This window comes from Meles meles, chromosome 12 (genome assembly GCF_922984935.1).
Source record: "Meles meles chromosome 12, mMelMel3.1 paternal haplotype, whole genome shotgun sequence".
NCBI lineage: Eukaryota > Metazoa > Chordata > Mammalia > Carnivora > Mustelidae > Meles > Meles meles.
This window is the reverse complement of record NC_060077.1, coordinates 25,113,420-25,129,477: the sequence shown is the minus strand read 5'-3', so window position 1 is coordinate 25,129,477 and position 16,058 is coordinate 25,113,420. Positions and strand designations below refer to the sequence as shown.

The window sequence follows — 16,058 nt, the reverse complement described above, 5'->3', positions numbered from 1 at the left end:
AGCCACTGCCTTCGGCTCAGGTCATGATCTCAGGGTCCTGGGATCGAGTCCCGCATTGGGCTCTCTGCTCAGCAGAGAGCCTGCTTCCCTCTCTCTCTCTGCCTGCTTCTCTATCTACTTGTGATCTCTCTGTCAAATAAATAAAATCTTTAAAAAAAAGAAAAGGAGATGAAGAGAGAAAGTACTAGTGGCCCAGAGCCTAGTTCAACTGTTAAGGATTTGTTCCTTTTTTTTTTTTTTTTTTAAGATTTTTTAATCTATTTATGAGAGACAGAGACAAAGGGAGAAGCAGGCTCCCTGCCGAGCAGGGAACCCAATGCGGGACTCGACCCCAGAACTACGGTATGAGGACCTGGGCCAAAGGCAGGCGCTTAACCATCTGGGCCACCCAGGCGCCCAAGGGTTTGTTCCTTTGATAATGTGCTAAATACTGCCCGTGGATCCTTCCTCCCCAGAAAAACGCACAATTTCAGGGGGACCTACTGACTGACCCTCTGCTTAATTGAGTGCCCAATTAAGAGCCCGCAGTATCAATGTTCGACGCTTCCATTTTACCGAGGTGGACACTGGGGCCCAGAGTGGACAAAGGCCTTCGTCAAGGTGACAGAGCAAGTCAGTACCAGAGCTGCAGGGACTCTGAGGACAGGAAACTGTCTTCAGCCCAGCGGTTATGGAGTTGAGGGATGTCTCGCGGCAACGCCCACCTGACTGCTCGCGGAAGGAGGCGGGCTAGCTGGGTGGGGCGGGGCTTACTCACGCCCCGCCCTGCCGCCGGGTTCGGGGGCGGGACCTTTCTCCAACCTGCGCCGCTCCAACATGGCTTCGCGGCTGTGCAGCATCTCTGCGGCGGCGCGGCGGCTGCTGGGGGGCCCGAGGCCCAGCGCCGGGGACTTTGCGGCTGCTGCGCGGTGAGAGCCGGGCGGAGGGTGGGGGAAAGGCGCGCGCGCGAGGTGGGTGCAGGGGCGGGGGCCAGGGTCTGGGTCTGGGGGATGGGCAGGCTCGGGCTTGGAATCTATGGGTTAGAGGCGGGGGCAAGATCTAGGCCTGGGGAGGAGCTCTCGGCAGGGAATGGGAGAGATGGGTAAGATAAAGCGCAGGGTCTTTGTCCAAGTGGGTACTTGGCTCTGGGCACAGAATGAAAGATGGGGTGAATGGGAGGGGCATTTCCTGGGCCCTGGAGAGTAGGAACGGGGCAGAGGGCAGGTGTGGCTCCTTCTTTAGGCCTTTGGGATGATTGTGAAATATCACCCACTGGGGACTTCTAGGAGAGGCAGCTCCACCCTCGGGAAGTTCTCGGAGGAAGAGATATGGGGAGCACTGGGGAACCCCCAAAGGCCATGGTTGCACAGACCTTTTGCTCCCCAATCCTGAACATTACAAGTGGGGCAAAGGAGGCCTGGAAGGGGATGAGAGTTGCCAAGGTCACTCCCTCTGGTCTTCGAAGTGGCACTGGGTCTGGACACAGGTCTCCTGACAAACAGTGCTCTTTGCGCCACGACTGGTGGCATCCTGGGAGGAGGAGGCTGGCTTGGCCATGCCCTCAGCCTGGGCTTTTTTGGGGGCGCTGCTCTGGACTGAGGCAGGGCTTGACCTCCCTCACTGGGCCTGGATGGCCCTTCCCTCCTCTGTCTCCAGGACCCTGTACTTTCCCCATCTCCTCATCACCCTGTAGACGCACTTGCGTATCTCCCCGACTAGCGTGTCACGTCATTTTTCTGTTAATCCAGCCCCTAGCACGGGGTTCAAGACAGTATATACAAGAACATATTGCTAATGAAGTGAAGACCCCTGTCTCCCCACCTGTGGAAAGGAAGCAGGGGGCTCTGCTGTCCAGCAGCCCAGGCATGAAGCTGCAGAGTTCTGTTAAGCCTTGCCTGGGATCTCAGAGCATTGTGCAGTGTGGCTCTTGGGCTGTTGGGAAAGAGGAGCCAGACCTGCACCCCTACTCTACCTGCCCAATAACCGGGGAGAACCCTCCTATCATGAAAAGAGCCTGGAGTTTGTCTGACATGGGCAAATTTAACTCAGCCTGCTAGTGGGGTGACCTTGGGCAAGTCATTTGGCCTCTTGAAGTATCAGGTTCCTCATTTGTAAAACAGGAGTGATAAAATGGTATGTATGTCCTAGAGCTGTTGAGGGTTAAAAAGCCACACCACATATGTGAGGCTTCTAGCTCCTGGTGAACATGCAACAGATGTTGCCCTTGTTCGGACAATTTCTGCATGAACCCCTTATGACAGCAGGGCTGAAACGGGCTTGGGAAGATGATCTTCTATAAGGCTTTTGTTTTCCAGATGAGAAAATTGAGGCTGGGGATGGGACCTCACTTCCCCAGGGTAACAGAATCAGTAGGTGGTAGAGCCATTTGTGTGGCAAGTGTCCAGAGGCTGCAAAAGGAGCCTGGGACATAGAGGCCACCTGAAATTCTTCACTTAATTCACTTGGATGAAGTGCTGAACCGCTGTAAACCTTGGTTTCCTTTTCTGTAAAGTGGGGATGATAGTCCCTGCTGGGAGTTTTTGCAGGATTGCTGTGAAGGCACTTGGGTTGATACTTAAAAAGTCACTCAAGAACTGCATCTGAGTTACTTATGCCCTGGTCTCACTTGGGTACCTGGAAACATCCCCTCCTGCTGACCTTTAGCTGGTCCCATATCTCCCTGGAGTCACTAGAGGGTCAACAGCAACCTTTCTGACCTCTGAGGTTTGGGGGCTGCTGGGATGGAGACAGAGTGTGGGCTTTGAAGTCAGATGGATGTGGACTGGAATCCTCTTGACCATTAATCAACCCTCTTTGAATAAGGCATGGAAAACCTCATTCTTCTCAAAAACATACTGTGAGGGGGCACCTGGGTGGCTCAGTGTGTTAAAGCCTCTGCCCTGGGCTCAGGTCATGATCTCAGGGTCCTGGGATCGAGCCCCGCATGGGGCTCTCTGCTCAGCGGGGAGCCTGCTTCTTCCTCTCTTTCTGCCTGCCTCTCTGCCTAGTTGTGATCTCTGTCAAATAAATAAATAAAATCTTAAAACAAACAAACAAACAAATACACTGTGAGGATTAGTTCTCAGCACATAGTAATTGTTCAATAAATAGAGTTGCTACTCTTGCACCAGTAATCCTGTTAACAGAACTTTAGTTCTTTTATTTTTATTATTATTAAGTAAGCTCTATGCCCAGCATGGGACTTGAACTCACGACCTTGAGATCAAGAGTCACATACTCCACTGACTGAGCCAGCCAGGCACTCCAGAACTTCAAATTCTTTTAGTTCTCCTGGTGTGTCTTTTCAATATACACTTCTGCAGTAGTAAGCAGAAACATGGTCCCTTCCTGCAGTCAGCCAACTCTAAACAGAAGTGTATTTCGGAGTGTGCCTAGAGCTGAGCTTCCTAGCATATTAAATCTAGAGAACTTTCTGGAGCAATTTCATGTTGGGGGGGGCAGGGCATCAGACTGTTGACCCCTGTCGAGAGTGCAAATGTGACATCTACTGAAAAGTTCTCATCTGGGACAAACATTTGTTGAGCAATTCCCATGCCAAAAGCACTGTGCTGTGTACCATGGCGGGGGGCGGGGGGAGGACATTAGCTAGTGACTTCTGGTGTGCCTGGGGAGATTAGACAGATGAAAACAATGAAAAGGCTGATGGGGAAATGTGAGAGGTATTTTGTGGAAGGGGCTAAACTGGTCCATGTGGGGCAGCTCCTTCCCATAGATTGGGCAAAGCTGCATGGTGTTTTTCTAGGCCTAATGAGATACCGGAATCTTTGGCATTCCTGAGATGACATGGGAAAAAAAAGAGGAAAGAAATTGGGGGCTGCTTGAGATCAGTGATTGTTAAACTTGAGCAGGAATCAGAATCCCTTGGTGGGCTTGTTAAAACCCAGATTGCTAGGCCCGCCCCCAGAGTTTCTGTTGCCATAGGTCTAGGATGGGGCCTGAGAATTCCTCGGGTGACATTAAGGCTGTGGGTTTCAGAACCACCGGGATAGTGAATCCTGGCTCTGTGGAAAGCTTGGCAAAGTACACGAGAGCTAGAATTCCAAGTGGAGACGTCCAGCCTTCGTTTTGTACACAATGGGAGCCACAGAAGACTTTTGAGCCGAGCAATAATAACATTATCAAATTGTGCTTTACAAAGATGGGTGGGCAGATTAGGAAAAGTGGGGAAAGAGTAGGAGCTTGGGGATCTGTGAGAAGTTTGGTAGGAACCGTGATACTAGCTGCACTTTCATGTCAGGCCCTTTCTCTAGAGGACCCATCCTAATGCCCCTATTTTACAGAGAAGGAATATGAAGCTCAGAGAGACGAAGCTGTGCTGAGATTAGAACCTGGATTCATCCAGAATCTGTGCCCTTAAGCACTAATTCTGCTCCTGATGGTGGGGGGGGGGGAGGGGGCGTAAGGGGTCCTGAGCCCTGCATCCACACTCTGAGCCGCCCTTTCTCTACTTACTTATCTTCCAGCTTTTATTGTCTTTAAGCAGCTTTCTGTCTTAGCTTCCCTCCTTCCCCCACCCCGCCGCCTTCATTAATTTCTCACATGCAGACTGAGCACACGCCAGCTGCCCAGCACTGTTCCTGGCACTGGGTTACATGGGGCAGACAGGATCCCTGTCCCTGTGGGGCTGCTTCTAATGGGGAGACAATAAACCAGGCACATAATCAAAGAAAAAAAACAAGGTATAATGTGTTAGAAGGAACTGTGGAAAAATAGAGCACAGGGTGAGAGGGGTTGGGGAGTTCAAGGGAAGGAGGATGTTGTGATTTCACTGAGAAAGTGAAATTTGGATTCTTGAGAATGTGAGCCTATGGACACTGGCTTGGAGTTCAGACCCTGACCTGGGATCCTGGACAGGTCCCATCTTGGGTTTTACCTGGAGAAAAGATCTTTAGAGATAGGCTACTCCAGCTTGCTCATTTGACACATGAGGAAAGAGGCCTGTAGGCATGACAGATTAGAGAGTGGGGAGAAGAGATGGGAGCCCATCAGAGCTCTGGGATTCCCCTGCCATTCCCCCAGAGTGGAGAACATTCTAGCCCCCCACTCTTTCTCCAAGGGCTGGCCTCCTGGCTGTTTATCTTGGTCAGTACTGATGTTAATAAATTACTCAAAGTCCAGTCCTGGAGCAAAGGTCTTGGCTGACAGTAAGTAGGAGCCACTGTTTTCTCTGCCACCACCCCTTCCAAGGGAAGCATCCCCCATACTTTCAAACCAAAGGTCAGATCTCTCTGCTGGTGGCTTTGTTGAAACACCTGCTTCTTCCCCGTATGTGCCTGATGCCCCCCCAGTCAGTGCTCAATCCCAAGTGGGGGCTGATTTGGGAGGAAAGAATTCTGGGTGGGTTCTTGCCTCAGCTCTGCCCCTGATTTACTATGCGACCTTGGCCAAGTTCCTTAAACCTCCTATTTTCTCTTCTCAAAAATGGCGATACTAATAGTTATCAAAACTGTGTCAACACTGCATAGACAGAGCATGTCTGAAAAGCTCATCACGGATCCCTGACAGAGGATGTTCTCAGCTGGAGTACCGAGAGCAAAGCTCCCTTACTGTGGTAGCCAGATTTCACAGAACCACACTGATGATCGGAAGATAATCGTCTTCTTGGTTTTTGTTCGTGAAAAAAATACATGCACAGTGACAGAAAACCTATGAATTCAGAAACTTTTGAGTGTTTTTTTTTTGTTTGTTTGTTTGTTTTTAGCTGTACAAAGAACTATAGTGAATAAATAAAAATTTAACCATCTCCCTCTCCCCTTTCCCAGGTAAGCAATATTAGGCTTGGGACAAATCTTCACTCATTTTTCTCCGTGTTCACACAACTGTTTTACTACTTTAAGATACTTTTTTTTATTTCATCAATCTCAGTGGCTGCTTCATTTTTTGGGGAAAAAATAGTACTTTGATTTGCAAGACAATTCTTTTTATTTTAGTCATAGAAAAGGATTGAAAAAGGAGAGGACTTGTGGGCCCTTAAGGCTCCCGCTGCCAGGCTCCTTGGCTAGAAATCATCTAGCAGCAGACTGGTCTTCAGGCCTAACTACAAATTGTATCACTGCTGCTAAGTAAGAAGATTTATAGCCTCTGGCAGTCTAAAAATAAGCCCTGCCCCTGCTGGGACCTTGTGTGGGAAGTATAATTCCAGCTGGCAGGACGTGCAACAGGTCCCCTGCTCTGAACAGGATTTTTCTTTTCTCTTCTCTTCTCTTCTCTTCTCTTCTCTTCTCTTCTTTCTCTCTCTCTTTCCCTTCCTTCCCCCCTCCCTTTCCTTCCCTCCCTCTCTCCCTCTCTCCTTCTCTCTCTCTCTTTCTTTCAAAGCACCTTAGCCGGGTTCACAGAGTAGATAATTTGTCGATTAAGTGTGGCCTGGATGAATGAATGAATCTTGCCTTGGAATGCCTTTTTACCCCCTCTATCTGCTGTTATCTGCCAAATCAGCCCTGGAGATTCAGAGACTGGTCAGATCACCTCCTCTGGAGAGTTTGCCTAGACTGCCAAAGGCTTGCTAACCTAGGGTCTCCTGGATCCCTCTGGCTACAATTATGTTTCAAAGCCTGCTTCCTGTAGTGGACTGTGACTTCCTCAAGGACAAAGTTTATTTTTCTTTGGCTTTCCATTTGTGGAGGTTGGAAAAGGGTCACAAGCCAAGTGGAGTGTGAGCCCTGGAGAGGACAGTGAGTATAGGCTTCTGCCAGAGGGAACAGAAATTGCAAATAAAGCACTGAGGAAGAGTCTGGTATGTTCGGAGAGGAGCAGATCTGGATAGTGGAGTACACAGGTTGGGCGGAGGGGACAGCAAGGAAGGCTGGTAAGATCGGATGGGCTGTTAGGGATTTTGAAAATCAGGCAAGGTGGGTTTAGGGTTGAGCCTCTCGGCAGAGGGCTGCAAATATGTGCCCCAAGTGGAGCAGATGTGGTGGATAAATGGAGGCAGGGAGGCTGGAGAGAGGTGGGAGGTGGGGCTGCTTTTTCCAGCCTCCTGAGGCCCTTGCAAAGCTTCAGGAAGCAAACTGGGCAGCCATGATCTTGAAAAGGGACCACTCTGTTCAGCTGGCTCCAGTGATGTTTTTGTTTTGTTTTGTTTTTTAAAGATCTTATTTTATTTATTTGACAGAAAGACAGCAAGAGAGGGAACACAGCAGGGGGAACAGGAGAGGGAGAAGCAGACTCCCCACTGAGCAGGGATGGGATCAGGCAGGACCTGAGCCAAAGAGAGTCGCTTAATGACTGAGCCACCCAGGCGCCCTCCAGTGATGTTTTACACCCAGGAGCTGCCACTGGATTCCATGACCCCATTCCTAGAGATGTGGGTCATCCGGCTATCTGAGGGATGGGGGAGCAGGATATTTGAGCAGGTGGAAGAGCCAGGGCTATCCCCACCTCTTTTTGTCCTCTGCCCTGCAGCTTCTATTCCAAGGACAATGAAGGTAGCTGGTTCCGCTCCCTCTTTGTGCACAAGGTGGATCCCCGGAAGGATGCCCACTCCACCCTGCTATCAAAGAAGGAGACCAGCAACCTCTACAAGATCCAGTGTGAGTGGCTGCTGAGGCAGTCCGCCCTCCTGGAGCCTCCAGGGGCATGTGAGGCTTCCGCTGGGACACGAGAAGGGCTGGGACATCCTGAGCTCTCCTGGGAGCCCTGGCCCTTGGGGGACAACCTCCCATCCCAGCTCCCCACAGGTACATAGGCCCCTTGCTTCACCTCCCACTCTCTTTCCTCTGTTGCAGTTCACAATGTGAAGCCTGAGTGTCTGGATGCCTACAACAGCCTGACGTGAGCACCCTCCTCCGTCTGCTGGTCCCACCCCCTGCTTGGGCGCAAGCCTCCGTCCCAGTCCCATTCTCCTTGCAGAAATCTAGGAGACGTGATTTCAGAGCCAAAAGTCCTAAGGATGAATTGTCCAGTCTCTGTATCTTAGAGATGGAGAGACTGAGGCCCAGCCCTGAGGGCCTGAGTTGGAACTCTTATCTCAGGGGCCCTGGTGGCTGGTGCGAGCCCTCCCCACCTTCTCTGTTGCCCTCTCCCTACCCCAGGGAGGCTGTGCTGCCCAAGCTGCACCTGGATGAGGACTACCCCTGCTCGCTCGTGGGCAACTGGAACACATGGTACGGGGAGCAGGACCAGGCAGGTGAGGTGCCCACCTTCCCAATGCCATTGCCACCCAGCCCAGGTCTCTGGCACCCCTCATGCCTGGCCACCCTCCTCTCCCTCTCCACAGCGCCCTCCAGAGGAATCTTTCTAAATGCAATCCTCATTAGCTCACTCCACTGCTCTTTCTTGTCAAGGGCCTAGGATTCCCTGCCTGTAACTTTCCCCTATTGGTCCTCAGTATGAGGTTTATCCCTTTGCCACCCGCCAGCATTCATGGTCTTGGTAGACTTCCATCCATACAGTATTTTTGCTGTTTCCCTTGGGAAAGAAGTCTTTAAGCTCTAGGGTCAGACCATTTTGCAGGTAGGAAAATCAAGGCACAGATGGAATCAGAGGTAGGTAAGGGACAGGGATGGGAAGGAAGAGACGTCTGGGCTTCCAAACTGCTGGTCAGCTCTAGCCTGCCTGACGCACCCTTTGGAGACCTTCCTCCCTCTCCCGGGGATGGCAAGACTGTTTCCTTTCTTCTCTTCCCCCTTGGTTATTGTAAGGAATAGTAGTTTATGGGACTGCCATAGCAAAGTTCCAACTGCTGGGTGGCTTAAAACAACAGAAATCAATTCTCTCAAGTTCTGGAGCCTAGGAGTCTGAAATTTAGGTGTTGGCAGGGCCATGTTCTCTGCAAAGGCTCTAGGGGAGAATCTTTTCTTGTCCTTTCCAGCTTCTGGCGGTTGCTGGAAATGTTTGGCTTTCCTGGGCTTGTAGAGGCATCCTCCCATCATCAGACTGTTGCCACAGAGCATTCTCCCTGTGTGCCTCTGTCTTCACATGGTGTCCTGGTGTCTGTGTCCAAATCACTGTCTTCATATGAGGACACAAGTCACTGAATTTTGGGCCCACCCAGTAGGATGGCATCTTAGCATGATCGTATCCATGAAGACTCTGTTTCCAAATAAGGTCCTATTCTGAGGTTCTGGGTAGGCATGAACTTCGGGGGAAGGGGACACCATTTGACCCAGCAGCACAGAGAATTCAAACAACACAAAGAATTTTCAGTGAAAAACGGGCCTCCCTCCTTCCCATGAGCCCCCAGGCCTCAGTTGTCTTCCCCCAGAGGCATCTCCTGTTACAATCTCTTGGGTCTCCATTGAGAGATGGTGCATTGCTTACTTAGCATCTCTGGATATGCCCCCTTACCCCTAGACAGATGTGCTAGCACACTGTGCGTCCTTTTCTGGTCCTTGTTTTGTTTTGAATTCACAGTTTTAGAATGTTCCATCTTAGCCTATCAGATCTACTCGCCTTTTTTTTTTTTTTTTTAAGATTTTATTTATTTATTTGGCAGAGAGAGAGAGAGAGATCACAAGTAGGCGGAGAGGCAGGCAGAGAGAGAGGAGGAAACAGGCTCTCTGCTGAGCAGAGAGCCCAATGCGGGGCTCGATCCCAGGACCCTGAGATCATGACCTGAGCCGAAGGCAGAGGCTTTAACCCACTGAGCCACCCAGGCGCCCCTCTACTCACCTTTTATCCAACCTATCCATCCTAAGCTTTGTGGTCAGGTTCATGTGTGCTTTTATACTTTGGGTACAAGGACACATCTGATCCTCTTGTGCTATTTAAGGAAGGTTGGGTGGAAATATTATTGCCATTTTTAAGATGAGGACGTTGAGCCTGGAGGGGGTCAAAGGCCACCTGGCAGACCTGGAGCTCAAACCCAGGCCTCCTGGGTTTGTGTCTGGGGTTATCCCCTGCCCAGTGCTATCTCCCACCAGGGCAAAGGGAACTCAAGAGAGTCCTGGGGCTAAGAGGATCTAGCTGGAGACTGCCCCATTTCATATGCCCTTAGCTGGCCTTGGGGTATGCGGGACAGAGTCCCAGCAGCCCTCTGACCTGTACCTCCTATTTTCTCCCCCACATAACAGTACACCTGTGGCGATTCTCAGGCGGCTACCCAGCCCTCATGGACTGCATGAACAAGCTCAAAAGCAACAAGGTATGTTAGCCTCTGCTCCACAAACCTCTCTGAACACTGGCTCTGGCTCAGCCCTGTGCCGGGGGCTGCCAGCACTACCCCATGGGGACAGCCGTTGGGAGGGGGTGCTCTTCATGGCCACCACGGCCAGACTGCCGTGCCCACAGGAGTACCTGGAGTTCCGAAAGGAGCGGAGCCAGATGCTGCTGTCCAGGAGAAACCAGATGCTCCTTGAGTTCAGCTTCTGGAACGAGCCACAGCCCAGAGCAGGCCCCAACATCTATGAGCTGAGGACATACAAGCTCAAGGTGCCTCCCTCCACCGTATCCCTGCCTGCCTCCTGCTTTCCCTGCTGTGGTACCCTGACCTGGGGGGTATGGGGGTCCTGTGCCCCAGCACCTGGACTGGGACTTCTGGCCTCTCCCTCCCTATGCACTCACATCCATGTGTACACATGCACACCCAGGTGTGATCCAGGGCCCCTGAATGAGGCCAAGTGGCTCCCGGGGCTGGGGAGACAGAACAGTTTGCCATCTCCACCTAGCTTGACATTTGGAATCTGAGATGGGGGCTCATTTCCATTCTTTCCTCTGGTTCTCTTTCAGCCAGGAACCATGATTGAGTGGGGGAACAACTGGTGAGTGGCAGTGCCAGGGGTTGGGGGACCCTGCCTACCTGCCCTGCCCAGTTCCCTGGCATGCCACCTTTCCCAGGGCCACATGGCAGGGAGCCTGGCATCCTTTGCCCCTCATGGATCCAGGAGAAGGATCCAGCCAGGAGGTGAGGACCTCCTAGACGATTGTGAGGCCTCCCCTAGTGGCAGAATACCCAGCCCCTGGCTGTACCTTTGTCATCCTCTTCCCTGATCATCTCTGAGAGCTGAGGGTCCTACCTCTGGCTCCTCCCTTGGGGAGGAGTGTGGCTGAGAAATCAGTCTGGGGACACCTCAGAGAGCCTTTTGCACCGACCCCAGCCTCTGTTCCACACTCTTCTTGCCATCCCTAGGGCTCGGGCCATCAAGTACCGGCAAGAGAACCAGGAGGCGGTGGGCGGCTTCTTCTCACAGATAGGAGAGCTCTACGTTGTGCATCATCTCTGGGGTAGGCTGAGGACCCTCCAGGGGCCCTCTGCTAGCCCATTTCCCCACTGTCACTCTGTATAGACAATGCAAATACATTAGTGCCCTTCTGGAGTTTGCGTTCTAGTAGGGAGAGATACCACCTCAGGTATAAACTAACACAGAAACATAATTTCCAGTTACTACAAATAATAAAAAGACAGGGGAAAAATGATAAAGAAATACACGGGAATGGCTTGGATAGACAAAGACAGCCTCTCTGAGGAGGTAAAATGTTAACTAAGCTAAAGATGCTAAATAAGCCCCAGCTTGTGAATTGCCAGGGAAGGTCATTCTAAGTAGAGGGGACATGTGCAAAGGCCCTGAAGTGGAGAAAAGGCCTTTGAAGAGTACAGAGGAGGCCAGTGTGGAGAGAGTGAAGAGCGTGAGGATGCAGGGACATACCAGATTGGGCTGGGCCTTGCAGGCTGTGGGGATGAGTTGGGATTTATCCTAAATGCAACAGGAGACTGATGTAGCATTTTAAGCAGCATGACATGACCTGATTTGTGTTCCAGTAGGATTCCTCTGCTTGCCATGTGCTTTGCCAAGAATGCTTTGTAGGGGAGCAAGAGAGGAAGTGGAGCATGGTTAAACTTTTTCAGGCAGATGAGTTTGGGAGGATGGTGGCCTGGCCTAATGTGGTGGCAGTGAGGATGCTGAAAAGGCCACAGATAGATTCATTAATCTGGAGGTGGAACCAGTGGGCCTTGTGGATGAGTTGTCTATGTGAGGCTAGATAGGGATAAAACTCCAGATTCTTTTTTTTTTTTTTTTTTTGATTTGACACAGAGAGAGAGATCACAAGTAGGCAGAGAGAGGAGAAGGCAGGCTCCCTGCTGAGCGGAGAACCCAATGTGGGGCTTGATCCCAGGACCCTGAGATCATGACCTGAGCCAAAGGCAGATGCTTATCCATCGGAACCACCCAGGTGCCCCAGAACTCCAGATTCTTGCTTGAGCAGCTGTGTGTCTTTTACTGAGACCCTAGGTGGAGCAGGTTGAAGGGGTCAGGAGTGTGATTTTGGCCCTCGGAAATGTTGCATTTGAGATGCTGACACATCCAGTGGAGACGTCACGTGGGCACTGGATACATGGGTACGGAGCAGAAGAAGAATTCTGGGCTGGAAATAGAAAGCTGGGAGTTGTCAACAAATGTACTGATGGAAAGAGATTGTCAAAGCAGATAGTGTTGGCTAACAGTTCGAGACTTTGGGAAGAGATAGAGGGACAAGGTTTGGGGTAATGATAGGAGGGCCCTGTGCTAGGTATAAGATCAGATCCTCTATTTCCCCGGAATGAGCCAATGCATTTCCCACAGCCTATAAAGACCTACAGTCTCGGGAAGAGACTCGAAATGCTGCCTGGAGGAAGAGGGGCTGGGACGAAAATGTCTACTACACAGGTGAGTGCTTCCTCTGAGGGGTCAGCCTAGCCCTTGGAGGTCATCTGCCCAGAGCCCAGTCTGAGGATGGAATCCCCTCTGCAATGGGATCAAGCCTTACTTGATTACCTCCAGTGATGGGGAACTTACTCTTAAGACAATGAGTGGGTTTCTGTCTGGTGTCACGCTCCACATGATCTAGGCAGTGGGTCTAGGTAGGTGCTCAAAGTGACGAAAACACAGGTGGTCCCCAGGCACTGTGACCTCAGGCATGGTTCTTCACCACACCAAGGCTGTTTCTTCATCTGTAAGATGGTGACAGTGATAGTGCCTCCCTCAGAGAGCTGAAGGGAAGATTCTAGGAGCTAAGTTAGGAAAAGTGCTTCACCCGGACCGGCACAGAGGAAGTACACAGCGCATTTTTTTGAGAAGGTTTTCATTGTCTTGTGTTTGCCACCTTGCTGGGACCCCTGAGAACCGCTTGGAGTCAGCGGGTGTTGACTGCAGTGGGTGGGTGGCTAGAGGACACAGAATGAACAGGAGCTCCTTGAGGAGCTTACAGTTAAGCGTCTGCACTTGCCAGCTGGTGTGGGGGAGAATGCTTCCTGAAGGAGTTAGCAGGAGCCTCACTCTTGAAAGCGTGATGTTGAATGATCGTATCAGGATCTCCTAGAAGCTTGTTAGAAATGCCGACTCTCAACTCCCACCCCATCTGCTGAATCCGAATCTGCACTTTAACAAGAGCTGTGGGTAATTTGTATGTGTGGTAATGTTTGAACAGCTCTGAGCAAGAGTGAAGAGTCTGACCTCCTGGGTGACCTTGGGCTGACCTTCCATGGGCTGCAGCCTCCCCATCTGTAAAATGAATAATTTGAACTAAGTCAGTATTTTTCAAATCTTAGCCCCTTGAAGGACACCCTCATAGCTTTTGTCCTACTGGTATACTAGGACTGTAATTCTTTTCTTGATATTTTTCTTTAAGTCCTCCTACTTTCTTCTCCACCTAGCTTTGTCCTAAGCAATATTATCTGTGAAATCACTTTTTGCTATGCTACTTATTCTTTCACATCATAGAAACATAAACAGATAACAATGAATGTTTAAAAATGTTGTATCTCAGCGACACCCAAGTCCCCTCTTATCCCACAGTTGGCTGCTCTCCATTCTAGGAGGGCAGAGGGGCTTTCCCCACTTCAGCATCCCAGGCCTCCTCCTTCAATGTTCACTTTTGGGATTCGCTTGCCACTGCACCCTCTGTGACCTCTGCCTCTCTTTCCACAGTCCCACTGGTGCGACACATGGAGTCTCGGATCATGATCCCATTGAAGATCTCACCTCTCCAGTGATGCTGCCTCTGCCTCCTTCCCCTTCTCCCTCAGGGCCACCATGGACAGCAGAGCTCCCAGTCCTGCTGTCTTGGTTTTCTCTCGGATTGGGAGGACTCTGGGGGTTTTTGCTCAGCTCAGACAAGGGGAAGCTGAAGGATGACAGGGTTCTGAGGACTTACAGCTCTGCCCAGACCCTTCCCAACTTCCCTGCTCACCCCTTCCCCTGTGCTGGAAGCAGTGTTTAGTTTCTCTGAATGAAGAACAGCAACCTTTTATGTCTTCCTACATTCCCCCCTAAGATTCCTCATCTCAAGGCCACCAGTCCCCATTTATCACCATGGAAGCCCTCTGTTTAGCTTTAGTTGTGCAAAAGGTAGGATGTTGAGTGGTTAGGGAGGAGATGGGAAGGGAGGTCAGACCAGGCCTGGCTCTCTGGAATTCCCTGGTCTCCACTGGACCATTCACTTGCTGGGTAGTCTGAGCCAAGTCCCTCCTGAACCAAGGCCCTCCTGTCAGGGAAAAGCCTAAAACTGCCTCAAAAAGAAAAGGGGAAAACTGTCAAGGTAGCACAGTCAGGATGAGGTCCTACATATTCCACTCAGACTGGGAAAAGGGATGGGACATGAACCTAGAAGGTAGAATTCAGAACTTGGATTTGAACTACAGAATTTGGAATCCGGAATCAGGAATACAGAACAGAGGTTATAGAAGACCACCTGGGGAGAGGTTCCTAATACAAGATGGTTGGAAAGGCTCATCTCTTTCTCCCTACGTGAGACTGAGAACTTGACTGTTTGTTTCAGCCCTTTGGTGTAAGGAGAATCTCCTGCACTTTCTTTTTCATTCCTGCAGGCGAAGTAAAAGGCCATGGCCTCTATTTCCCTCACCCAGCATTCCTTTTCTCTCTTCACATTCTATGAGCCGAACCCCCATTCTACTGTGCCACTGGGTATCTGGAGTGGGATAGTGACTTTGGGAGGCTCCTCGGTGATCCTTACACCTCATGAACCTCTAGGTTGCTTGATTCTGTCTCCCTTTCAGGAAAACTTGTGCCAGAGTCACGGATGGAACCAATTAAACATTTACTATAAACCATGATGTTTTTTCTTCATCTGCAAGGAACTTAGCCTTGGCTAAGCAGAGCCAGGTTCCTAGTTCCACCTGGCTGATTTACCTCCCCTGCCCTGTATTGTGTTCCTTGAGCCACAATCACGGAGGGCCTCCCCCTTAGGCAGAAGGACTAAGGGACATCAGTGTTTCTACCTCCAGATAAGCAGAATTTACACCAAAAGCCCTGAACTCTGTAGAATTCGTGCCAGGGGTAGAAAACACTTGAGGCTGTCAAATGCTGCATTAGAATTGTGACTCTGCTCTAGGCAAATGGGGAAACCACTGATGCATCCATGGGGAAAAAAAAACTGTAAGGGAATTGAATAGCTTCCCTAACTTGCTGCCCTCAGTAGTGTGGGATGTCTGGGTGAATATGACAGTGGTTAAATATACAGGTTATGAAGGTAAATCCACAGGGTTTCAAGTCTTGGCACTACCACGCCCTCGTGTTATCTTGGGCACACGACACTCATTCAACTAATAGTAGGCAGAGCGCCTACTAGCTGCTGGACGTTGCTTTAGGCGCTGAGAAAGGAGGAAACAAGGCAAAGAATCGTCCCCTGAAGCCTCAGTTTCCTAGTTTAGAGGGCAGCGCGAAGGTGCTCGCCGCTGATTCCCGCCCTGACGACCTCAGAGCCGCGACAGTCGGTCGTAGCTGTCACCACGCGCCAGCGGCAGGGCGGGACCTCTGTGCTTTGCTTCCGGCCTCCGTGCCTCGCTTCCGGCCAGCCGCTCTCTCCTTCCGCTTCTCTATGGTGTGCAGGAAGACTCCTCTCCGCCGCCGGAAGTGGCTGCCTTGCGGTCGTGGATTCAGGGCTCGGAGTGGTGTGGAGGGTGCTGTGCAGCCGGGCGGGTTGGAGGAGCGGGGCTGGTCGCTCCGGGACTAGGTGCAGACCTCCCGGAGGGCGTCTCCAGGCTGGGGGCTGACTCGAGTTCTCCGTGCTCATTCTCCGGAATCTCCGGAGTCTCCAGCCGCTGGGCGTGGGGCGCTCAGTCTCTTCAGGTGAAAATACTCGCTGCCGCAGCGTCGGGCCCCACAGGGTAGCCTCTAGGTGACGAT

At 51.1% G+C, this 16,058-nt stretch overlaps 2 protein-coding genes across 5 annotated transcripts in view; both read left to right on the top strand.

Moving 5' to 3' along the window:
* Window positions 1-775: 775 nt before the first annotated feature.
* NIPSNAP1 (nipsnap homolog 1) lies at window positions 776-14,980 on the top strand. 2 transcript variants are annotated; one of them, XM_046024515.1, is made up of 10 exons: window positions 776-908; window positions 7,402-7,529; window positions 7,725-7,770; window positions 8,031-8,125; window positions 10,011-10,081; window positions 10,228-10,368; window positions 10,666-10,697; window positions 11,066-11,160; window positions 12,498-12,581; window positions 13,842-14,980. In XM_046024515.1, the coding sequence occupies exons 1-10, from the start codon at window positions 817-819 to the stop codon at window positions 13,904-13,906; spliced, it is 849 nt and encodes a 282-aa protein (XP_045880471.1). In that variant the 5' UTR covers window positions 776-816; the 3' UTR covers window positions 13,907-14,980. The 2 variants fall into 2 exon arrangements, with proteins under 2 accessions (XP_045880471.1, XP_045880470.1); XM_046024514.1 differs by having other exon boundaries at window positions 7,402-7,577.
* Window positions 14,981-15,123: 143 nt separating this feature from the next.
* The window catches only part of THOC5 (THO complex 5), a 36,229-nt gene continuing 35,294 nt past the window's right edge, over window positions 15,124-16,058 (top strand). For all 3 annotated transcript variants that reach the window (XM_046024513.1, XM_046024510.1, XM_046024511.1), the window contains exon 1: window positions 15,124-16,001. The gene's annotated coding sequence lies outside the window, so the exon portion shown is untranslated. The remainder of the gene's footprint in view (window positions 16,002-16,058) is intronic.